Source organism: Myotis lucifugus, unplaced genomic scaffold (assembly GCF_000147115.1).
Source record: "Myotis lucifugus unplaced genomic scaffold, Myoluc2.0 scaffold_454, whole genome shotgun sequence".
Taxonomy (NCBI): Eukaryota; Metazoa; Chordata; class Mammalia; order Chiroptera; family Vespertilionidae; genus Myotis; species Myotis lucifugus.
The window spans coordinates 805,776-832,067 of NW_005871502.1; the positions used below are offsets into that span (position 1 = coordinate 805,776).

At 40.1% G+C, this 26,292-nt stretch overlaps 1 protein-coding gene across 6 annotated transcripts; it reads right to left on the bottom strand.

The window, feature by feature from the left end:
• Positions 1-25,442, bottom strand: RMND5A (required for meiotic nuclear division 5 homolog A). 6 transcript variants are annotated; one of them, XM_023744364.1, is made up of 8 exons: positions 25,230-25,442; positions 23,652-23,752; positions 11,575-11,741; positions 10,735-10,900; positions 8,206-8,308; positions 5,542-5,696; positions 4,252-4,339; positions 1-3,094 (listed from the first exon to the last, which is right to left on the bottom strand). In XM_023744364.1, exons 1-7 carry the CDS (start codon positions 25,425-25,427, stop codon positions 4,276-4,278), a joined length of 954 nt encoding a protein of 317 aa, XP_023600132.1. In that variant the 5' UTR covers positions 25,428-25,442; the 3' UTR covers positions 1-3,094; positions 4,252-4,275. The 6 variants fall into 6 exon arrangements, with proteins under 6 accessions (XP_023600132.1, XP_023600131.1, XP_023600130.1 ...); XM_023744363.1 differs by having other exon boundaries at positions 1-3,757; XM_023744362.1 differs by having other exon boundaries at positions 1-3,761.
• Between the last annotated feature and the right edge of the window lie 850 nt (positions 25,443-26,292).

The window sequence follows — 26,292 nt, forward strand, 5'->3', positions numbered from 1 at the left end:
TATGGTTTGTGTTAAATAAGGTTTATTTTTAGCTTTATTGCCTATTGTCTATAATATGCAACTTTATTGTGCCTTTGCAAACAGGATACATTGCTTAAAAAACTGATCAAAATTTTCCATACATATAGCTCTATATAATAGATTACAGTGCAACACTATTCTTGTTACATAATTATAGAAATACTATAGAACCCAAGAGCACAGGGTAAGCAAAAGAAATACAATCCTGAGCCATCTGAACAAGATGATTTGATGAGTCCTTTTAGTGTAAGTTAGAGAACACAGAGGGGGGAACATGCACACTGCAGTCATGAGCAAAATACATTAAATACCTGCTCCTTGCTAGACACAGGTGGGGGTCATGGTGAATTTCAGAGACATGCACACTCACTCACACTCCCATTTTTTTTCTCCTGCTTCCCTCCCATCCCCAATACATTCACTCCCACCCCTTCCCAAAAGAAAAGATCAGGCACTAAATCCTAGTGAACCCCACATCTGCCTCGTTGGAGAATGTTACGTGACTGCTAAAATAAGAATAGGTCCTCACCCATATCATGAAACAAAGCGTGTGCTATTGAGTCAATTCCAGCTGCTTTTGCCTCTTTGGAAGTAAACGAAGCATACGCTCACTGCGGTTAAAACTGTGTAGAGGGAAATGTCCTGAAAACAGAACTTCGTTTTCTCTCCCTGTGTGTAGAAGTAAAATCAACAGTGGAAAACTCGCCTACAACTAGTTGCCTCATCTGCTATTAAAATACATTTGTCATTCTATTTTTGGTATCTACTCAATTATAGTTCAATAAACAGTCCATGAAGTTTGTACCTGCTTATGGCAAACACTATTGTACCACATAAAACCCCCGCAGCTGGCCAGGCTTATGAAGTACCGAGGTGAGCATCCTTGCCAACACTCCCTCACGACCGCAGCATTCTAGTGTTACCAAAGAGAATGTATGTAGTTACGTAATGAGAGATATTTGGTTTGTGTCTTTACCTTACACATCCTAGTGATGAATTTAACCAAATCATGCCTCCACGTCTTCCCTGAAAATAACCTGAGTCTTCTGACTAAGAAAGCTGACCAGCTTGGCTGGCAGTCCACTCGGTCAGAGGTTGAGCTGGAAAACCAGAGGGCTAACGCCTACCAGCAGCTTGCCGTGTGCAGGTAACCAAGAGTTCTTGGTTTCTGTAGTCTCTCCCATCCCAAAGCGGAAGTCACTGAGGTGGAAATAACTCACAGCATAAAGAATACTGAACGCCAACGGCATAACCTGTGGGACTCCCTGGAGACAAAAAAGGATCCTCGTTCCCCACAAACCTGGTGTGGGTCTTAGTGTCTCTGTGTACAAAGCTGCTTCAGAAAAATCAAAACAAAAGGTTGACTTCATAATTTTCTTATTTTCAATTAAATGCTCATGCACTCATAAAATACTCACACATCCTATGAATGTGAGGTGGCTCTTTTCTCAAAATTTTAAAATCAAGAGGCACCAATACCCGTTCATTTATGTATTAGAAGTCTCACATTATCACCATTAAAACAACAGAAATGGCATCTGTGATGATCACACCACCGAGAAAGAAGACTGAAAGACAACTTCAGCCACTGTGCTTCAGACTGGGAAGCACAGATGCCCTGGCTGAAGCAGACTCTAAGGACCTAGTAAGGTTTGATTGGTTTAGTATAGTCCATGACTGATAAATGGAAATGGCTCCTACAGGAATTTAAACCACCACTCTGAATTGGTTTTCAATGTACATTATTTTAAAGAGTCTGACTGTAAGAAACCTTGGTTTTAGCGTGACCTTTTGCAAGTGGAAGGCAGAGTGTGGCGAAGGGCGTCCTCCAGCACCGCTGACCTCCGCAGCCCCGGTGACATGGTGCTGCCAGCTCTGGTGAAGGTGTTACTGCAGTAGGAAGGACCGCGTACTGTATTTCAGTATCTTTGGTTAAGATCTGGCCTCTTCAAGGCCACCTCTCCTTCACATTTAATCACCAGTAAATTTTAAGTCCATGCATTTAGTTAAGGATCACAAAACATAATTTTCATGTTAAATAATCAGATCAAGAGTTTCAAATTTTTGGCCCTAACCCTGTCCAGTAGGACTACAAGGACCTTGCAAGAAAACTGTCAACAGGATTCCCAATACTGGGAGAGGGACAAAGCAGAGCTCTGGCTTTTGTCCCCGAAAGTGGCCTGAGACAACTGAGTCCCTGGCTGCCAAAAATATTTACCACCAGCCTCTAAAGCAATGTGTCTGTACTATTCAAATCTTGTGTGAAGCCTAAATGCCGTGTAGGTGTCTGAGATGGTAGGTGAGAATAAAGCTAAATCTGGCCTAGAAAAGCTAAAAAAAAAAAAAGACACTCTGGGTTTTAAGTCAAAAGAAAAAATAAACCAGTTTTACGTCCTCAACCAGAGTACTGCCTTGAATTTTCTACCTTCTTTTGGAGTCCAAGGAACTTCTCCCCACTTTCCTCCTTCACTGCGCTAGTGGAGAGAAGGGAACTTTAGAGAGGGTTGTAACAGGAAAGCAGAAACACCGCGCAAGAGTTGCTGTGGGGATAAGTTTCGGGTCGAACAAAGCAAGCACTCTGAGCAGGCTAAGCACGATTCCTGGCTCACCTACACAGCTCACAGCAGCCCTCCACCTACGCCTGGCCACACACGCCAGTCAGGCAGGGCTCTGTAATACCCCCGACTTTATAAACAAAACCAACTCTCCAAGGTACACACTTCAGGACAAACCAGCCAGGCTGGTGTATTACTGCAAGTGCTGCCACCTTCCAATTAACTTAGCACCAAATCCATTCCCCCTCCCCCCCAACCTAAGTCAATCTGTAGTTTAAAAAGTGAAGTGTCATGGTTCTCTTTGCTTGTTTTCTTCTTTTTTCGTTTTCTCATGAAAGTTTTCCTATACTGATGTTCAGTTCCATGTCAGATGAAATAAAGTTGCAAAATATTTGGTGATATCCATATACCATTCTTCTTATAATGAAGCAACATAACAGGTTTGTCAGAATTATGTCTTCAGAAGTCTTTTCCATGTAGTTCATCATACAGAGAAAGACTCTTACACATGGCTATTTCTGGAAAGTGCATTAAATGAAGATACCACACAAGAGAAAAGGTCATTGTGTATCCATTAGAATAATATACAGGTTCACAGTCAATGAGATGATACACGCTGCAGGAGAGGCATTGAACAGTATACTATTCAAATACAAAAACAGCAATAAACATATTCTGCACTACAGAAAATTCGCTAGATTCTAACTTTAAGGATTGAAAGTAATGACTCTGGTGGCTGCATTTTAGGACTGGAACATGCTTCTCCCCTTCCAGATGCACAATGTTTGATGCTGGTGCACATCTACACACACACAATACTGTGTCTGCATGGTATACAAATGCAATGGACAGCCAAGTCCTGAAGGCAAATTTCAGAGCACAGGGCTACTAAGACCAAGGGAGCAAATATCAACTTAACACTTCTAACTTCAGAATTTCATTTTATTGAACACACTTTTAAAACAAGCACCTCTTGGCAATAAAAGCATAGAAACAATAGTGCTCCTTCCATTCTATTCTAGCGGAAGACTTCTCACATCAACCTGCTAAATTCATGATGGGATTTTAAAAACAGGCAGCCAGGCTACCAGCAGAACTCAAATGCAGGTCTGCTGACTTTTCAGTGAGAACAGGAGCAGAGAAAAAGATCAAAAAGCAAACTTGAAATCTATCACAGCTTTCTTCCTTAAGCAAAAAAAAAAAAAAAAAAAGCAAATTAGTTTTATAGCCACAATTCAGTTTTCCAAACTTTTTCTGAAGAATTTTCATTTAATTATGTACACATAACAGGAAATAAAACTTCTTCACAAACATTCCCAAAGCTTACAATTATCAAGAAAATGACAAAAGTAAAAGCAGGAAAAATACTAATCACATGGTGGGGAGGTCAATTTCTGTTTCTGCTCTTAAAAAGTAAAAAAATCACCATATAATTAAGTACAAAAACCTGCATTGAATGACAACTGCTGGTGTAGTTACTTGATCGGAAATAAAGACCAAGAATATAATAAAGCCCTATGATAATATTCGTCTGGAACACTCCCTCGGTGTGTGTGCACTAAAATGTTGGCAAAGTTTTTGGAGCATTAGCTTATATAAACACGGGAGTCCTTGGGTAGCTGCATTAAATGGAACATTCTCTTCTGAAATGCACCCACAATTCAGTTTCACTTACAAACTGCAAATTAAAATTATTTCTTCAGAAAAATATCTGTTTGGCATCTCCTGGACTTTGTTCCATTGGACAATATGGACACTTTAATCTAAAGAGAAGGGGGAAAAACACTGAATGAGGGAACAGGATCAGTACTGAGCATTCAACTCCACATAGTTATAACGTCTTTCTAACAATTACATACACAGAGACTGACAAACACACAAACGTGTCTGTATTTTGAGGATGAGCTGCGCTTTCTCTTAATTTAACAGCCAAGCTTTAGAGGGTCACAAATAAACTCCACCTAAGCCAGACCCTAAACTGAAAGGCTCTTCTTCAGTGGAAATCAGTAAAAACTGTTTTGCACACAAAGAAAAGACAACTGTTCTGCATATTGCTTTGGGAATTTTCAGAAGTAAATCCAATTTTTCTTCTCCAAGATTTAGGCTGCACCTGTCTGTCTCGAAATGAGTTTCAAATCTATTGGTCACACAACCCACTCAAGTGCAGTAAATCTGATGCCAGCTGCTGGGCCTTCAAAGTATGTAGCTACCAAGAGCAGCTGACATGCCCTGCAGTGGGGCACACAGCCAGCATGGCTGCATGGTCTGGGAAGGGCACAAATGCCTGTGTTGCATGCCAGAGCCTCCTCTTAAAGAAAGACTACACCACGATGGGTCTGAAATAAACTTCAGTGAGCAATTTTCTAGCTGCTTACGCTAGAAATAAGCTTTTGAAATGTTTTTAATAAAAAGTTGGACTCATAATGTATAAAAAGCATAAGTATATATACCCTTTGAATCAGCAATTTCAATTCTATGAATTTATATACAGCGTATAGATAAGGTAATTCACTTTATAGTAACCAAAGTTAAATGCTCATCAATAAGGAATTGGTTTCATGATCATTATTTTCACATGGTAGATTAATCTGCAGTTTTAAAGAGAGAATGAGGACTCTTTCGGTAGCATATACTAGTATGAGATCTCCAGGACACAGCACTGACAGAACAGTATATAGTATGTATGCTACATGCTACCATTTGTGTAAAAGGGGACGAGGAGTTGACATTGTATCACCTACCCAAAAGGCGCTAAAGACCATGCTTATAAATCTGGTCACCAAATTCATCAACAAATTAAAAAGACTGACAAAAAAAATCAGATGCCACCCACTACGCCAAATGAGTACTTATAAAATCTATTTACTTTTAAATTCTAGCAACATTTATTTACCCACATTACTTCACTTCCCACTAAGTTACAAAAGAAAAAATTTCACTAACGTTTAAAAAGTCAGATACTTACTTGCTACCATTAAACATTTTATTCAGGGCATCTCTTGATATGATATGACCACAGACCAATTTCATGGGTGGGTTGCTATCTGTTGTTTGCTGACGAAGAATGGGACAGGCGAATATGGAGTGATACCAGCACTTTTTACCGAGGTCCACTTCAATCTGTTAAAGAAAAGTGAAAGGCTCGTTACAGCTCAAACATCTTCACGAGTATGCACTGTGCAGCCAAGAACACTGCTAACACCTACTCCTCTGATCCTACCTCTCACAACACTCTTCTAACTCGAGAGGGACAGTCTTAGGGATTCTAGCATTATTCATAATTCTATATTAACCTTCAAAATTACCTTTTTTTTCATAGAATTTTTATGAGTTTATTTGAGCCAAACTGATGACAACGGCAGGGAAGCAAAATCTCAACGGACTGAGAAAATGCTTCCATCTTAAATTATATATAACACTACTTTTAAGCTAAATTCTGATGTCTGAGAGTTAAGAGTTAAAGGCAAATCAATGTTCTAGAACAGTGATGGTGAACCTATGACACACATGTCAGAGGTGACACGCCAACTCATTTTTTGGGTTTATTTTTCTTTGTTAAATGGCATTTAAATATATAAAATAAATATCAAAAATATAAGTCTTTGTTTTACTATGGTTGCAAATATCAAAAAATTTCTATATGTGACACGGCATCAGAGTTAAGTTAGGGTTTTTCAAAATGCTGACATGCAGAGCTCAAAAGGTTCGCCATCACTGTCCTAGAAGTTAAACACTCTTGGAAATTCATTAGATGCACCTAACAGTAAAACCCATCAGAAATCCTGACTGTTTTGCAGCACACTTAGCTAGATGATAAAATTCAGTGTATTCATTCCTTTAAAAGCAAACTAAACATGGTTTGCTTCCGTGTGAGCTTCAGATCCAAGTCTCCCCTGTTTTGTGCAGAATGGCCCAGAGAAACCACCTGCAACAAGGGCTTGCAGCTAAAGTTCAGCAGGACTTTTCACAATCACAGCCCAAGTATTGCTCTTTGCAGTGAACAAAACAAACAAAAGCTAGGAAGTTACCTAACAGGGGTTGATATTTGGCAGGGGCTCCACAAATGGTTATTCTGTTTTCTTCCTTCTAAATCGACAATGGCTATCAATATAAAAGTCTATTACCCGGACTCTTTCAAGAAAGTTGACCAAGTGTAACGGACTCTTTCAAGAAAGTTGACCAAGTGTAACAGAAGAATCCTGAGAAAAAATGGCCAGACCATCACTTCCAAGTGCTGTATTACCCTGACACACAGGCTTTAAGTGAATTCAGACTTCGGCAGGCTCTTTCCTAGCGCACAAGCATCAGAGGTGCTCACAGGTAACTGGGAAACTCCCAGCATCCTGCAGGCACTTGCCTCAGCAAAGCAAGCGAAGGCTCAGTTCTCTCCACTTGCTCCAACGTGCAGCAGTCAAACAGGGGTGCTGCTGGTGCCCTGATCACACGCAGGGCTGGGGATGCACCTGAGCTTCAAATCAAACCAGATCTCCGAGGAGAAGCTGGGCAACCAACCAACAGTTACCAGCAGGAAGAGCAGGGTAACTGCAGATAAACCTGTGCACAGGTGGCAGAAAAGAGACCAAAGCCAAAAGCACGTCTTTGCCCTTCAGGGTCTGTGACAGAACCATGCAGGGATATTTCCAAAGTTGTAGTATCTGTCAGAGGCCGGTGGAAATACCACTACAGTGACCTCTGTCACTCCCTGTAGGCAAAACGTGAGTGCCTACCACGTGTCCCATGTTATTCTAAGTATATCTATGTTGTCTCTAGCCTTTAATAGTCCCCAAAGGACGGTCCCCATTTCAGAAATGGAAAAACTACTTGGGGAAGGTGGGAAGCTGGCAAGGGACTAAAACTGAGGCTTAAAACCATGGCCTGCTCCAGGCAGCAGAGGACACACGGCACTGAAGGGCCACTGAGGACTGCAGAGGTCACAAGGACGACCTTTAATCTAATAGCTATGTACTTATTTTGAATGGTATTAGAAAAATATAACCAGCTCAAACCCATGATTTCATAAGTATCAATGCTTAAGATAAGACTAAATCCAATCAAAATGACTCACTGCTCTTATATTTAAAGAAAACTGTAGCACCACTGGTTTGCCATGTGCAGAGCACTCTGTATACTACAGTATATCCCACCCTCCCCACTTCTGACGTCTCCTTCATTAGCTTTCTTTTCTAAAGAATCGTGTATTGATTTTAGAGAGGGGGAGGGAGAAGAGAGAAAACATTGATATGAGAGCATAACATCAACCTACTGCCTCCTGCACAACCCCCCACCAGAGATCGAGCTCGAAACCCGGGTATGTGCCCTGACTGGGAACTGAAGGAGCGACCTTTAGGTGCATGGGACAACGCCCAACCAACTGAGCCACACAGGCCAGGGCCTTCATTAGCTTTCACTGCCAAAGTCAAACTTTTAAGAAAACTCCTCCAGTGCCTCCAAAACGTACTTGCTCCCATTTCTATTATTTAATCATGTCACCATATGCATAAAAGCATCCCTGTCAAATGGCTACAATAATGTTCCCCAGTTAAAAGGCAAGACTGGCATTCTAAACCCTTAACATTCACATTCTTCTAATGACAGGAAAAGTAAACAATCAAGAGAAAATGGAACTCACGGGCAATTCATCTTTCTGGTTCCAAACTCCAGTGCACTGCCTCTGCTCAATCACAGCTTTAATGTTAATTAAAGCTGGCAGCGCCACGCAACCTGCTGAGAAACTGGGAGACAGAAGAGGAAATGTCAATGCCAGGCCAGTGCCAGACAGCTTGGTCCCAGAAATGTCAATTCCTCCAGACTCTGTGCAGAGGGCCCTGGCGTTTGGCAGGGCACAGAGCCCTCTGCTCTGCTAAATTAGTGTGTGTGCGCACGTACACACATAAATAGGTTTTAAATTGTACAGAACCACCCGATTTAATGGGCCCTACCTATCCGTCATTAATGACACTCCAAACATTAATGACATTCTAAGACATTTTCTTACACTGTTCCTCCTAGACCCAGATCACCCCCGTTTAGGGCACAAGTGTTGGCAGTCAGTTCTCAGCTGGCCCTCTTCAGGACTGCCCTAAGCTGACGAAAGCCACCTGACTAGGGTCATATTTAATGAATGCTCCGCATGGATACAAATGCCCAGCCCTGCTGTCCCAATGTGGGCCAACTCCACAGGCCCACCAGAGCTCCAGAGCTCCTCAAGGATGGCTGAGGCCTTTGGTCAGCCTGCATCACATACATCCCAACTTTTCCTCTGCCTAATTGTGCTGCTTTCATCCCCCCACAGGGGCTGATCCCAATAAACTTCTTCATGTCAATCTCTACCCAGTGCAGAGGCTGTTCCCCAGACAACCTGACCTGTAGCATGGCCATGCATTAGAGTTAATTGCACAAGTGTCTCCTACACTCAGATGGTACACCCTGTGGAGCGCAGATTGTACCTTATTTATCTCTGTGTCCCACACACTACCTGGCACATAACAGGATTAAAAACACTTGAGGAGGCCGGCTGGTGTGGCTCAGTGGCTGAGCGCCAACCTATGAACCAGGAGGTCATGGTTCAATTCCCAGTCAGGGCACATGCCCAGGTTTCAGGCTCAATCTCCAGTATGAGTCATGTAGGAGACAGCTGATCAATGATTCTCTCTCATCATTGATGTTCCTATCTCTCTCTCCCTCTCCCTTCCTCTCTGAAATCAATAAAAATCACTTGAGGAATTAAATGAAAAGAAGAGCTAAAAAAGTTATTTTCTTAAAATAGGTTCTTAAGCTTTTTGGTTTCAGGTCCTCTTTAAATGCTTAAATATAAAGGATATGAAAGAGCATTTGTTTTCTGTGGATTATATCTATCATCACTTAGAATATCAGAAATTAAAATCAAGAAAATTTTAAAATATTAATTCATTTAAAAGTAATAAACTTATTATGCTATAAATAACATCTTTACCCCAAACCCCCTATTTCCAAGCTAAAAGTCAGTCTGTGAGAAGAGTGGCATTGCTTTACACGTTTATAAATCTCTTTACTGACTGGTTTAACAGAAGGCAACTGAATTCTTAACTCTTCCTCTGCCTTCAATCTGTGGCAAAGGGTTCTTTTGGTTGAAGTAAATGATCCAGCCTCAACAGACATGTAGTAATTTAATTGGCTTTTCAGATCAGTGTGGATATTCTTCTTTAATGCCACACAAAACTCAACAAGCAGTAGTTTCTTAATGGTCAGCTGTACCATGGAATCTGAATCCTTACCACTGAATTTTTTACACTGAGCTACATTCAAATCCAATGGTATGTCTTGTACTCAGAGTGATTCGTTTACTCAATGTATGACTTTGTAAGCTCATACTGAATTAAGATCTTCAAAGTATTAATTCATCTAATTATATAATATAAAAAAATCAACTTCATTAATATCACCACAAATCTCATCAGAAACATCCTTAAGTACCAGAAAGCTGTCAAGCTCAGTATAACAGAAGTTTTCAAAAATTTATATTTTAGCTCAAAATTGTGAATTTTATCATTATGGCAAAGACGCTGTCAGCTGCTCTCCTTGATGCTTCACACTCCTTTGCTCACTCTGTAGTTTGCTGTCTAGTGAGTCTTTCAAGCAAAAACTGTCCCATGAAAAACAAACCACACACAGGTGCTTTTTCTGGGGAGTCGCCACATCTGGCATGAAGCTGAGTGCTTTATGTGAACCTCTTATTCTGTCACCCAGAATATTAAAGATGTGTACTCAAAGGTCAAGATTTAATAAAACTAATCATTTTTAACGTTTTATCGAGAACATTCTTACGTAAAAGTAGCGTTTCAACTGCAAGTGTATGGGGTGAGGAATACAGTGCGTTCTGAGGCCACTGCTCTGACCTGTGCTCAGGCTCCAGCAATTTCACTCACCATGTTCCTGCACCATCAGTAAAAATGTCAGCCCAGTGCAAAGGGCTCTCAGACCCCCAGAGGTTCACGATTGCACCGAGAATTGCTGCCCTAAAACTGTCACTGTCAATTGTGACAATCTCTTGAAATACCAACTGCACTCTTTTTCAGAAAGACAGACAATCTCTCGGCTTTAAACATCAAGAACTAGGCAACTAATTAAGAACAACTAAACAACGCGATGCACATTTTAGTAATAGGACCAATTTCCGTACCTGACACTGAGAGGGGACTCCACGGAGAGCCCCAGGAGGGCACAGGCATCCCGCGTAAAGATGTCGCAGATGTCAGCCCACTGATTCGCATCAAGCAGGTGGACGTATGGTGAGTTCTCAATCCCTTGTCTCAGGTACACAAGGCTGCCCATCAAAACCTGAATGTCTAAACAAAAAGCAGCAGCTATTTAGAGGTGAATGATTACATCTGAAATAGAGCTGGCTTGCAGGTAATAGGCTGAGAAAGGCAAGAATCGCCCCAACTGACACAGCCTAAAATCCTTCATTCACAATGTCTTTTAAAATTCTTGTCTTTAAGCTGGGTTTCTCCCTTCACCTTAAAGAAATAGCATAGAGAAAGGGAGAAAAAAAAAGAAAGCACTAAATGGTGAACTTGCAGTTATTAGCACAGTATAATTACCATTATCTTGAGGAGTGATAACTATGCTATAAAAGGAGCCATTACGTATATTTGACTATCCAGTTCTCCAACACTGGCACTTGGGGTTAACTGCTGCCACCTGGTGCACCCTGAAACACTTTGTTGTGGCACTAACAGTAGCATGGGGGGTGCAAGTGCATACTTCAACTCTTTCTCATGTCTCCTTTCAGTTTACTATGAAATCACCAAAAATGCAAGGTCTATGACTTTTCATTTATGAATCTTCAATATTTTATTTTTGTTCTAGAGCCTGTCACAGCTTTGTCTGTAAGTGATTATCACCTATAACTGTTTTCATTTATTAGCAAATATGTATTGATCTAGTTAAGATAAGCTTCAATTCCAGTGGTGACTTTAGGCCTGTTGCAAACATTGATAACACGTGACTCCAGACTCACCTTTTTGATGATTTAGGGCAAATGGCTGAAAATTTTTAGCATATTGCAATGCCTCTCGCTGATTTGTAGTTCCACCCATTAACAAGCTAATAAAATACAGTCTATGTAGCTTAAATTCCAAGGAGCTGTTTTGGGCTATAAGCATTTCTCGATTTGATACTGCCCACCTAAAGAAAAAGCAAAAAAGATTTTAACAATAATTAAGAGCCTAGGAAAAGTGTGCTAAAAATTGTTTGAAACCTAGTAACATAGAAAAAAAAGTGTTTGGTCTGCCATCTTGTGGAAGTTGCTGGTAACATCAATCCCTAGGCCCAGAGACTTGTTTTTAAAAAAAAAAAAGTAAAATATAACAATTACAACAAAGAGGCTTTTCAACCACTGAAAAAAAGAAAAAATGTTGTTAGGTGACAATTACATATTTAGTATAGTTTTACACTAAGGCAAAATCAACTCTGAAGAGTGACATAATAGATTTGTAATCGTGCAAGGCCATACTTTGAAGCAGGTGGCAGCCATGAGATTCACTATCCCATTGCCTAGAAGAGATCCACTACTCTTTTCCTGTTAAACTAGCATGTTTACAAATGAATCACAAGATTCGGAAAGAGAAGCATCTATCTTTAAACTTTTGTTACGAGCAAGATTTTGTGCTACTCACTTTGGAATTAAAAACAGAAATATCAGTATACTCTCAAGGTGCTTTCAGTCTAATCAGACAGAGCCACATAAACATAATATAGTATATTATATTGTGCCAAAACAATTTGTACAAACGTAGCACTAACGAGAAAAAAATTTTTGAATGATCCAAGCTACAGTGAATCGGGCCTCTATAGTACAAACAGTTGCAATAACCAATCTTGAGCTGGAACTACCAGTTCAGGTGAACACTAAAGCAAAGTATATCAGCCAGCAGTTAAATTCAATTTTGCAATCAAGTGATAATAGCACTACTTTGTTTCTTTGAACATAAGACGTACAACCTGTTAGTATTATATTCTTCTTTAATCTGACCTTTAGTTAGACAAATATTTCCCACCTAACCCAATTCACTAAGGATCACTGGAATCTGAAGTGGGTATGAACATAACTGAGTATCTCTACAACTGTATGAGTAAATGCTTCAAGTTATTCATAACGAATCAGCTGACAGAGATGAGACTTCACAGAGCTGCACTTTCACAGGATCCCACCCTTCCCAAAAAGGGCTGCTGGTGCACACGCATACTCATCAATTTGCTGATCACCCACACCTTAGAGTCCAATCATGAAGCTTTTCTAACATCAACATCTAAGTATTTTTAAAAATATTAATTACCTGGACCTTGGAAATATTTACTTAAATTTAAGCAAGCCTTGGATCCTTGCCTGGCACTAAGATGAATGCAGTCAAGTTGCAACACCAAGTCTGATAAATCGTGCTCCCAACAAGGTACTTGCAGCAGCTATCTCTGGTGAATGCCCAACACCAACCATCAGTACCAAAAGTACTGTGCTCCTGGCAGCTCTAGTCTGTCAGGCAATTCCTGACTTCAGATCCAAGAGTGCATTTAAATTAGGTCACTTACTTAAAGCTTATCCTACCCCTTCTCACTCACAAATACATGAGTATGGTTTCCTATTAACAAGTGAGAGAGGTAGTAAAGTAAGCTTTTTACTTGTTCTGTTTCTGATCTGAGGTATATGTGCAAACGTTTCTAGCGTTAAATAAAAACTACACATTTTAATCAATGATGAAAAACCAACAGAAAGAAGGCAAAATCCATACTGGACAATTCACAAAAGAAGACAATAACCTATTTTGTTTCCATAGGCAAATGTTCATGATATAATGTTAAAGGTGTGATATATAGAAAAAAGCAACTTCCAGTTACCAGAATTGTTAACATGAATGACTTCGGAAAAGTTGGATTTCACGCATTATTTATCAGCCACACAGCACTGGCTATGACGCATCAGAACAGGACATCAACTATTAGAGCAGCACCGAGGGGCTAAAACAACCAACCTTGCGGACACACCAATGAGCAGCAGCTAACAGTACTCCAGGAGACAATGATTTTTGAAATAGTCCATGCTGTCCTATGACTTCTAAGTTTTCTACTGTAAACATATATTACTTTTATACATAAAAAGGTAACACATTTTTAAGTTAATGCAAAAGTAAAACAAAATTTCTTATCCTCTGAATATTACATTAATATCACAAGACAAGGATTTAAATTACTATTCTGAACATCTCTCTCCCTGGCAAAATGTCACTTTCTAACCTAAGGATACCCCCAAATATGTAAGCACACTTAAGCATTAAGGTAAAACCCTTGCCTGATAGGACCTCTGCCTCATACCCCCAGCACTGTACCCAGGCAGCCACATATATATTTTCTTAACCCCCTAATTCCTCTCCCACAATTAGCAGGCCAGATAAGCATAGGTTTTGAAATCACTCTGTGTTGCCTCCTAATAAGAAATTTCATATATCTTTATGACCACTTCGTGAGTCTACATCTTTTGTGTGTAAGTTCCTGGTGAGGTTGCATTCCTTGACAATCATAACATCCACCTTAACTAATCTTTGAGATCTGGGTACAAATTTCACAGCAACATTCTGATACACAGTAGCAGCTTCCCCAGATAACTTTAGTGAATTCACGATGACTTCTGAGATGATGAAACTATCTTTTATTGGCAGTAAAGTTCTTCAATCTCCTTACAATTACTATTTTCTTTCAATGAGGCAACTAACTTCAACACTTTGGCCTGAATATTAGCCAAACTGATGGAAGTTTTAAACAGTTTTCAATCCAAAGCAGAAGTAAACGTTCCATCATTTAAACTGTAAGCTTTTTCGTTCTCTGTGCAATTTATTTCTTTTTAATATATTTTTTACTGATTTCAGAGAGGAAGGGAGACGGAGAGAAAGATAAAAACATCAATGATGAGACAGAATCATTGACTGGCTGCTGCCTGCACACCCCCCACTGGGGATCGAGCCCGCAACCCGGGCATATCCCCTTGACTAGAATCGAACCTGGGACCCTTCAGTCCACAGGCCGACGCTCTATCCACTGAGCCAAACCAGCTAGGGCTCTCCATGCTCTCCAATTTAAATTACAAGATACTGAAGCAACTTTACCTTGATTTTTACGTTCACGGAACTTTTTCATGTACTTTGTACCATAATTTTATGTAAGGCCTACGTCTTGGCATAGTTGTTGTCATTTTCAAACCTTTATAATCACATTCAACTTCACTTCTAGCAATTCCCAGTCAGGGCACATGCCCGGGTTGTAAGCTCGATCTCCAGTGGGGGGCATGCAGGAAGCAGCCAATCAATGATTCTGTCTCATCATTCAGGTTTCTCTCTCTCCCTCTCCCTTCGTCTCTGAAGTAAAAAAAAAGAAAGAAAGGAGGAAATAGGCCCACTGAGAATAGAATTAAGATAGGGAGGTGCAAGCCAAGAAAAACATGGGAACATATTCAGATAATCTGATTTAGCAATTCACATTACCATCAATAGTGATGTGTCCAGGTGAATTAAAGCTAGTCCAGATAGACTTGTTTCCTCTAACTGGAAGCCTTTCTCCCAACACCGGGGTCGGCAAACTGCGGCTCACGAGCCACATGCGGCTCTTTGGCCCCTTGAGTGTGGCTTTTCCTAAGCCTTAGGAGTACCCTAATCCTAACTTATAAAAGACAAACATGGTAATTGACCATACCTCTGCTACACTTCCCATTGGCTAATCAGCAGGATATGCAAATTAACCCAACCAAGATGGCAGCCGGCAGCCATGCAGCTGAAGCCAGCAGGAGGCTTGCTTGCTCCAGTGATGGAGGAAGCCAAGCTTCCTCCCTGCTGCAGCCGGGCTCTAAACTCCACTCTAAGCAACAAAGTTGCAATTATAGAAGCTAAACAAACCCCAGATACCTGCTTTCAGCAGGCCGTGGCCTCGGAGCTGGAGCGGCAACAAAGTTTCAATTATAGAAGGTAAATAAATCCCAGAATTAAAACAAAAAAAAAGAGGAGAGGTTGGGAGCTTCAGTAGCTGGCTTGGCCAGCCTGAAAACAGCCCTCAGCCCCTCATCCAGACTGGCCAGGCACCCCAGTGGGGACCCCCACCCTAAAGGGGGTGCGGGCAGCCTGAAAATAGCCATCAGCCCCTCATCCAGGCTGGCCAGGCACCCCAGTGGGGACCCCCACCCTGAAGGGGGTGTGACCAGCTGCAAATACCCATCAGCCCCTCACCCAGGCTGGCCAGGCACCCAAGCGGGACCCCCACCCTGATCCGGGATACCCTTCAGGGCAAACCGGCTGGCCCCCACCCGTGCACCAGGCCTCTATCCTATATAGTAAAAGGGTAATATGCAAACTGACCCTAACAGCAGAAAGACTGGGAATGACTGGTCACTATGACATACACTGACCATCAGGGGGCAGATGCTCAATGCAGGAGCTGCCCTCTGGTGGTCAGTTAGCTCCCACATGGAAGAGCTCTGCTCAGCCACAAGCCAGGTTGATGGTGCCAGTACAGCAGTGGTGGTGGGAGCCTCTCCTGCCTCCTCAGCAGTGCTAAGGATGTCTGACTGCAGCTTAGGTCTGCTCCCCGCTGGCAAGTGGACATCTCCCGAGGGCTGCTGGGCTGCCAGAGGGATGTCTGATTGCCAGCTTAGGCCCCATCCCCCGAGGAGCAGGCCTAAGCCAGCAGATGGTCATCCCCCGAGGGGTCCCAGACTGCGAGATGGCTGAGGGACCCCCCCCCCCAAGTGCACAAATTTTTGTGCACCGGGCCTCTAGTTAAGTTAATAACAATGTACCTACCTATATAGTTTAAGTTTAAAAAATTTGGCTCTCAAAAGAAATTTCAATCATTGTACTGATGATATTTGGCTCTGTTGACTAATGTGTTTGCCGACCACTGTCCCAACATAAGTGCTAGTTAATTTTTTGCAAAAGTACAAACACAAATTGAAGAGTTGAGAATAAGGATGAAAAATTCAAGGCTCAGGCTCAATTACCATATTGTCTACAATTTTCCTAATACAGTAAAACCTCGATATAATAGACTAATTTGGGCGAGGGGGGTGTCTGTCAAAGCTCAAAGTCTGTTATACAATAAAGTAGGTTTTCTGAATGCATATGTTAAATAATTGACAAATTAGTGAGTTTGCCTGTTTTTACTTACATAGACTTATTTGAGTAATTAAAATTAAGTATGTATGAAAGGTTTAATTTCACAGAAAAGTTTTCTATATGTATCACTGTAATTTTAAACTTATACTGAACAGGTCTAGTAAATGCGTGCATTCAGCGGTCACCTCGAGGAAACAGACGCACACGGCTGGGGCATGCTCAGCGCACGTGGGAATACCGGCTAGCCACTCAAACTGCTGCAGTCACCCCAGATGACAACAAAACCAATTAGCAAGCGAGATGCGTGTGATCAAGTGCTAGTCATTCGCCAAACACTGTTTATGAGCGGTGACTCTTGGATTTAAATATGTAGACTATAATTATAGATATGCAATATTTATTTAAGTCAGTGAAATTACTACAACTTTTTTTTCCAACATATGGACTACTAGCTAAAATTTCTTAAAAACTAACAGTGAACTAATAACAACAAAACCTGTTAATTTTTAATTATAAGCAAATCTTGGTTAAAAGCATTTTAGAATTAACAGGGTGTTAATTTTCACATATGACATACTGACCGAAAATTTTGTCCATTAAATCTGAAGTCTGTTAAATTGAGGTCTGAAAAATTGAGGACTTACTGTAATCTCTTCATCCGCTGACTTAGATGTTCTTTATTTGAACCTCTCACATGGCTCATTCCACAATCTATTTGGTAGAACAGTTTCTGGTTTCTTAAGCTGGGGCTGTCTTGCTCATTTTGGCACCCCCCTACTTTGAATGGGGTATTCAGACAAGGAGCACAGGTTGGGAGAGTCAACTATGTGTGCACTTAAATCTGGCTCTGCTGTGTGAATTTAGGCAATCTGTTACTTAATTCTCTAAAAACCTGTTTCCTTATTATAAAATGGGACATTTCAAAGGGTTGTGGGCATTAAGGAGGGGACTAGTTAAAGTACTGTGCACAGAGACTGACACAAATAGGCGTTCAATAAAAAGCTGCTTAGTATGTGTTTACTGAATGGATGAAATGTTACCATTCTTCAAAGTCATATTTTCATTAAGAAAATTGTATTTAAAATTATATTCAAAAGAGTTACTTGGGCATTGCCATGTAACACTTGGTGCCGCTTTGATTTTTATAGAAGCAACTGGGTAGGAATATGACAATATACATGTATCCATTAACCCCTTCAAACATGTTTTACGTTTTCTTAGCTAGCAATTCACACTGAATACTTAGGCATTTAATTCAAGGAGCAGGAATAGGGGTAGAAGACAGTCACGGCCTTAATTAACTTGACAGCAACCAAATCTAAAACCTACAAAACACATGAAACTACAAAGCACAAGACTATAATCAGCACTAAAAACTTAGCCCCGTGTCTACAAAGCAGTAGAAGACATAAAACCAGAAAGAGAAAGCCTAGTTAGAGAGAGGCATTAGGATATGGGGTGCTATACCCTGGATAATGGCATTTCTAGCAAAAACTTTTTTTATTATTTTTAAAATATATTTTATTGATTTTTTACAGAGAGGAAGGGAGATGGAGAGTAAGAAACATCGATGAGAGAGAAACATCGATCAGCTGCCTCCTGCATACCCCCCACTGGGGATGTGCCCGCAACCAAGGTACATGCCCTTGACCGGAATCGAACCTGGAACCCTTCAGTCCACAGGCCGACACTCTATCCACTGAGCCAAACCAGTTAGGGCAAAACTTTTGATTTTTAATTTTTAAAAACCAACCACCACTGTACCACATTCAGCAAGCTAATAAGCATCCGGTTACATTACAACTTTCCTGTGATTCTTAAAAAGACATTCTGGTCTCCAATCTCCAGTGCAGGCAAGGGGAGCACTGTCAGCTTTGGAACCAGGTTGTTTGGAGAAATACTGTGGACAAAAGGTGACATCTAGTCACAGCGCAAGGTCACGTCATCTCTGGTCATTGCCCTGCATCCTGCAGACCCTCTGCCTCTCCCACAAAAAGACCCCAAACAATAACACTTAGTTATCAGCCCAATTATCCCACAGAAACATGGAGCATTAATTATCCTACTTATCAGGCATCTGAAAAGACTTGGCACATTGTTAGCTCCATTTTTAGAATTTCCATATTATTCCAAAAATAATTAAAACAAGATTTTACCTTCATAGTTCACGTTCTCCCCCAGGAAACTAACTGATAGAATTAGTCTGTTTATCTCACTCCTCTCACAATTTTGCCAATCTGCACTGATGTCTATTTCTGGTAATATTAAAATAAAAATGCCTCTTGCCAATTCCCACAGCACACTCCACTACAACCGTCATAGCATTTTCCAAGGCTCATGAATACTGGGAAATGGCTGACATTTATTTACTCCATAGGTGTGGACTTGGCTGAGCATTATTGGTGACTCAATCAAGTGTTTAAAAATTCAGAGTGGCAAAAATGACAAAAATCAAAGTTCAGCCAAAAGTTAAGAACCATATAAACTTTGAAATAGAGACTGAAATGGATAGCTAACATGTTATTTCTGAGATATTTTCAAATGATAATTTCTCAGATATGGGTTGAGTTCATTGTTGGAACTACTAACATTTTCCTCATCTCAGAACTGGTGTGAATCTTTGTCCTTTTTTTTTTTAAATATATATTTTATTGATTTTTTACAGAGAGGAAAGGAGAGGGGTAGAGAGTTAGAAACATCGATGAGAGAGAAACACCAATCAGCTGCCTCCTGCACACCTCCCAATGGGGATGTGCCCGCAACCAAGGTACATGCCCTTGACCAGAATCGAACCTGGGACCCTTCACTCCGCAGGCCGACGCTCTATCCACTGAGCCAAACCAGCTAGGGCATCTTTGTCCTTCTTAACATGGTATTTAAGAAACCATACAGCCTATAGAATTACACATTTGAATCTACTTAAAAACACAATACACACACTTCCAACTTTACATAAGTTTCTCAGAAATGCAGTTTAGTATGTGTGCCCAATAGTGAGATGTGGCAGGGGCCACCATATTGAACAGCACAGTTCTATACAGACTGGTGGTTTTTAATGAAGTACATAATATAACATTGCCTTATTATTGCTAGTTCCCGACCACAAAACCAAGAGATTTTATAAACCAAGTTAATAATAGATCTGCATTTTACAAGCACAAACTCCAGAATCTTTCCTCTTAGTTTCCCCCTCCTGGCCTAGTTGAACTCCTCCTTTAAAAAATATGTTTTTAGTGATTTGGGGGTGGGGGGGAGTAGCGGAGGGAGAGAGAGAAACATTGATGGGAGAGAAACATCAATGGGCTGACTCCTGCATGCCCCCTACTGGGGATCAAGCCCTCGATCTAGGTATGAGAATAGAATAGCAATCTCTCAGTGCACAGCAACCTTTCAGTACATGGGAGGACGCCCAACAAACCAAGCCATACTGGCCAGGACTCTCTTCCTTTTTATGAAGACTCTCAATTTCTCTACAGTCCTGGCTTGCCCACTCAATTCCTTGGTGAGAATGTATTCAGGTAAGAGATGGCCATGTCTACTCGTCCTCCTGAGGACTACCTACTGTCTTGGGACTTCATGTGCATGGAAACTATCCATGGAAACCTGAGTGGCAATGATTAAGCAGCTTCTGCTGTCTTGTTTTCTGTTTTAGTTTTGTTTCCCCTAGGGGCAGTCTTGCTGACTCAGGCTTTTTAAATAGCCACACAGAAGAACCACAGAAGACAAGGAATGAAGATTTGAATAAGTGGGATTTCCCGCCCAGAGTTTGAATTTTTTATTTTGTTGTTGTTTTGTTGGGGTTCTTAATTCTGAAAAGGCAGAAGAGATGTGTAGAGGGATACATGTTTAACTCACTGTGCCCATACGCTAAGTCTGGTGGAGAAAGAGCCACATATTGTTCATGGCGTGTCTAATATAAAACCTTTCTATGGTGTAACTAATAAAATACTTTTTCTCCCTTCTTCTGTGAAAATTCTGGAACTTCTCCCTCTTCTCCCTCCCCCTCCTCTCTCATAACCATTCAGTTATTTTCTGTTCCCTCGTGTCATTCTATGGAGGCACTGCAAAAAGAACTGCAAATTTTAAAGGGCTAGGAGGCCCCGGGCATGCTATGGATATTGAAAAAAAACAGGTTTCCAAATCTGCAAGGTTGAAAGTCAGATCCTAGACTGTGGAAGTCCACCAATGTAACATTACTGTGAAACACCTTTAGAAAGGCAGCCAACCGGCTTCCCCCAAAGACAAGCACTTTCTTTCAAAATGCTGACACCAGCTACAAGGACAGTTTCTGTTTTTCTATTATTTCTCCGTCTCTTTGTATTAAATTACTGTTATCTTCTGGTTGACACCACAGATGGTCTCTGACTTATAATGGACTGACTACTGATTTCTTTTTAACTTGATGATGGTACAAAAGCAATACGCATTCAGTAGAAGCTGTACTTAGATTTTTGAATTTTGATCTTTTCCAGATTAGCGACATGTGATACTCTCTCGTGATGCTGGGCAGTGGCAGCAAGATGGTTTCACCCAACTGTAGGCTAATGTAAGTGTTCGTAGCACATTTAAGGTACGTTAGGCTAAGCTATGATGTTTGTTAGGTTAGGTGTATTAAATGCATTTTCAACTTACAATCTTTTCAATTTATGATGGGTTTACTGGGACGTAACCCCAGTGAAAGTCGAAGAGCACATGTAGTTATTTTTGGTTTTGCTTTTATCTACCATATGAAGGAGGAGGTCCTGTTTGTTCCAAGTTCTCCTTCAAACGATTCCAGCACTTATTTGAATGCCTTCTATGAAAATAAGCACTATGCTGGGTGCCCAGAGAACTTTAAAAAAAGATACAGTAATCTGAATAAAGATAAAAATCTGTACACAAACTCAGAAATATAAGGACAAGAACAAAAAGTAGGCAGGGTCCTAAATAGATCTGTAAGTGAGATAAGCTGTTCTTCTGCCACTTCTCTCCCCCATATCACATTCTTTTCTGCCTTTTTTCCATCGACTCATATTATTTGCAATTACTAGCTAACACTCTCCAGACATCCTTCTCATCTAGTCCTTCCATGGCCTCTGTCCGTATTAAATTTTTTTGGGGGAGGGGGGTGCGGGGGGGCAGTTAGGGGTTGGCCTGCTCAACTGCCTAGGTTGCCTGGAGGTGAACTGTAACCTCTCACCTTCCTCTTCCCCTCATGGGTGGTTGTACATGCTTTCTCCCACAATGTACAAACAGAAGATGCCACACAACTGAAAGGTATTTTCCCCTTGTATCTGAACCAGAGATCCCCAAACTGATGTCCTACATTTTTCAACTTTTGCTACAAGCAGAATGAATTTTCTATACCTTGCCCATAAACAATGCTGATTAATATCTGCTTACATTTACCAGTAATGGGTAAAACTTGGAGAAGTTTGAGTTGTTGTAATAGATTTCTATTAAACTACCATTTTCCAAACATGTTCCACAGAACTCCAATTTTGTGGGTTTAATAGGTGGGTGTGGGGTGAACAAGGATTCTTTGGTCAAACATGCATGGGAAACATTGTGTTTTACAAAGTTAAATGAGTTTTTTTAGGATTGCTGATGGAGCCTCTAACATGCTAAAGTAAATCTCTTACAGGAGAGTATTAAGGAAATATCATGAGAAGCATTTATTACATAACAACCTTTAACTCCATATCCAGGTGTGTCACAATCTAAAATCTGCTTTTAAGAAAAAATCAAAAGAATTATAAAGGTGCTATATCCATCAAGCACAATGGTACTGTTTAGGTGATATCTATGTTGTAAACTATAGTCTATACCTACTTCATATTTATAATTTATACAGGAATTTAGAATTTATCAATTTACACAGAAACCTATCTATCTCTATCTATCCATCTGGGCTGGTTTTAGAACTCTACAAAAATTTCTGAGAACTGACAAATGATCAGAAACAGGAAATTATGGTATAAAAATTAAGTAGGTCAGTAGAAGAAAAATGTGCATTTTATAAAATCAATAAGGATCCTCCAATTATTTTTCTGGTAACAGTGATCTCAAATACTGCCAACTTTAAAATACCAGGATCCTACAGTTATGATCTCACAACAATCACTGTTTCTATCATCCATCTCTTCCTTTAGTAAGTTTTTCTCTCTCCTCCTTTTCTTTCTCCTATCTGCATCTCTTCTCCCTCCCTTCCTCCCCCTCCTTTCTTCCTTCCTAATAAATAACCCAGTAATCCTCACATTTAAAAAATTCTAGAACAGGGGTCACAAACTACAGGCAAGGGACAAATATGGCTGCTGCTCGTTTTGTGTGGCAGATGACCAAGATGGTTTTTTACATTTTTAAAGGGTTATAAAATAAGACAAGAATATGTGCGCTAGAGTCTTATGTGGCTTGCAAAGTCTAAAATATTTACTACCTAGACTTTTACAAAAATATTTGCTGGCTCTGCTCTAGGATGATATTTATCACAGCTTACTCAGTAATTCAGATAATTCACAGCAATGACAAGTGCACAGTAAATAATTAAATTTTACAGTGGCAATTAGAACTCCATCATACATACCACTTAGTTCCAATTATGTTGTTTTTTAGAATACTAGCATAGAACTCAGCACATTATAGAAGTTCAAATATCAAGCTCTGCCTGCCTGAACAATAGTACTTCAGTTATGAAGCTAGTCTAAAGTGGTGGGATAGCCTGGATACAAGAAACCCTTCTCTCAAGGGAATTCAGATCAACTGATAAGTGAATTAAGCTCTAACCATTTCTCGTATTACACATCCCCCATATTCACTTAGCTAAAAGAAATAAAATAATTCTCCTTGATTTCTCTGAAGTCTATCCCAGGTGAGATATATATCTCAAAATCTTTAATGTGTTTTCTAATTACATTTTCTTACAGAGTTCTCTCCAAGTATTCAAAATAAAACAAACTTAGTAACTTACTCCAGAGCAGGTCGCAGAACTCTGACTTTTAATGCTTCTAATATTCGATTTAACTCCACAAATGGTTCTTTCTGACTGGGGTCTACAGAAAGACCAGATTCCTGTGAAAACAAAAAGAACTGTTATTAGCACTAATCAGGATAAAGAGATATAGTAAAAGCATATTCTAAATTTAATATGGGACAAACCTTAAAGATATTTCTTTTTAACATGTATTTCTATGGCAGAGACTGATGGTTGAGCCCTAGTATCATTCTTTCTCCTTTTCCAAAGTAGTGAATTTAAGCTGGGCATATAGCCATATGGAATAAAGCTGGGTATGACTACAAGATGTAAGTTCTGACCAATGAAACATAATCATGAACTCTTTGCCCCTTCCTGGAATACCAAAAAGTATTATAGAGCTTTCACTGGTATCCTGGACCATGAGGACAGGTGACGCCCTAGCAATAGGAGAGCTACAAAGAACCTAGGTCCCGAAGAGACTCATGAGCACAGCTACATTGTATATGCTGTTGATGGCTTACTACCTCCTATTTCTGTGCAAGAAAAAGAAACTTCATTTTTGTTTAAGCCATTAGTATTTGGGGTCTTTGTTATTTGTAAATGAACTTAATACTAAATAACACAATTTAGAAACTTTATATGGACACATACACAATTCCCATAAGGTACAGAGAAAGACCCAAGTTATAGTTTATCTGTTAAAATAGAAAAGGCTTATTGACCAACCTAATGTTACAACTATTTAGAGGTGGCCAAATGTAAACTAAAGCTTTAATTAAAGTGGTGCAATTTTGTATAACTTAGCATCGGTAGTTCAATAAATTTGGGTTGCCATGCAAAAAAAAAAGGCTTAACGGTTTTGTTTACAGACTAGCTTTAAATTATTTAATTCTTATAGTCCTTAAAAAATAGCACATGGTAGCCAAGGATAGAATTTGAATACACATAAATCTGGTACTGAATCCTACCCAGTTCCTTTACTTAGAACCCGTACAGCCTTGGGAAATTTACTGTTCCAGACCTCAGATTCCGGGAGAAATAATTTCCATCTCCCAGGATTGCAGTGAGAATTAAAGGCAGGACTTGACTTGTGGTAAAGACTCAGATGTGTGGCAGCTGCTACCATGATGATTAAGTGGTATTTGGTAACTGTTCTGAAATCCTTACACTTATGTCTAATAGAAAGAAAAAACAAGTAATACTCATCTGAAATAAATTTTAGCTTGAAATTCATTTGATAAGCAAAACTCTACCAGCTGGGCCAGAAGAGACGAGGAACCATAAATCTGTCCTTTTCTATACTAACCTTCCCTATCAAAAGAGGAAATGAAGAAAGTAGTATCACTTCAGACCCCTTCACTGAGGAGCTGGGACCAACGTTTTAGGGCAAGAATAAGGAAATACTCCAATTAAGAAGTTCTAGGGTTATAATTTTCACCAGTTAAAAAAAGATTTCCTAGTAAAATTAGGTCAGCCCTGATAATTAAAATATTAAAAATCTAACTATAGCTAGAAGACTCAGGAGCTCGAAGGCTGTTCTTTTTCATCTTCTTGCAGTTTGCACACTATTACCTGGCAGAGCTCCTCAGCTACATCCAGCATTCCTTGTCGAAAGAAGTGCTCCACCATCACCTCATTGAGAAGCCGTTGGCTGTCTGCCTGCCAGCAGCCATCGATTCCCACACTGCTAATGTCAGAGTCAAAATTCTGGGGGTGGGGAGGATAAATAAAATAAATAAATAAATAACTCGTGAATTGATTAGGATGCATCACTGTATATCATTTTCAACCCATCTAAAAGAAAGAATGGCCTTTATTTCACTCTGAGATACCCCTAAATAAATACCCAATTCAAATTCATCTGTAGCCTATGACAGGGAGTAGTTTTTCCACTGCTCCTTTTAAAACTTGTCACTCTCTTTGATTATTGTTGGAAGAGTAAACAGGTGATATTTTAGAGAGCATCCTGCAAAAATATATAAATTTAATAATGATTTATGTGAATAAATTGATTTTTTGACACTATACAACAGCAATTATTTTCAGAGTTGTACCTGTAAAAGCATTTTCAACACAACATTGTCTAATAGGAAAAAAAGCAAAAATCCATATGCTCAACATAGAATCAGTTAAATAATCCATGACACATCCCAACAACTGCAGTGCCAAGGTGGGGGGTGGAGGTGGGAGCACGGCCAGGTGGTTAAGAGAGCAGGCTCTGGGGCCAATCTACCTGGGTTTGAATCCTGGCTCTATCTCCTACTAGCTGTGTGATCTTGACCAAAGTAGAAAAAATCAACACTACCTCCCCATTTGGGCTGAATTGCATCCTCTCAAAATTCCTATGTTAATGAAACCCTAAATCCCAGTATAGATCATAAGTTAAAATGAGATTTTAGGGTCGGTGCTAATCCATTAAGACTGGTATCCTTATAAAAAGAGGAAATTAGGACACAGACAGGTACAGAGGGAAGACCATGTGCAATGGACTGAATATCTGCACCCTGCCCCCCAAATTCCCGCACTGGAGGCCTAACTGCATGACTATTTGTCTGTGAGGAGGTGATAAAGGTTAAATGAAGTCATAAGGGTAGGGACCTACTCTTAGAAGATAAGGAAGAAACACCAGAGTACA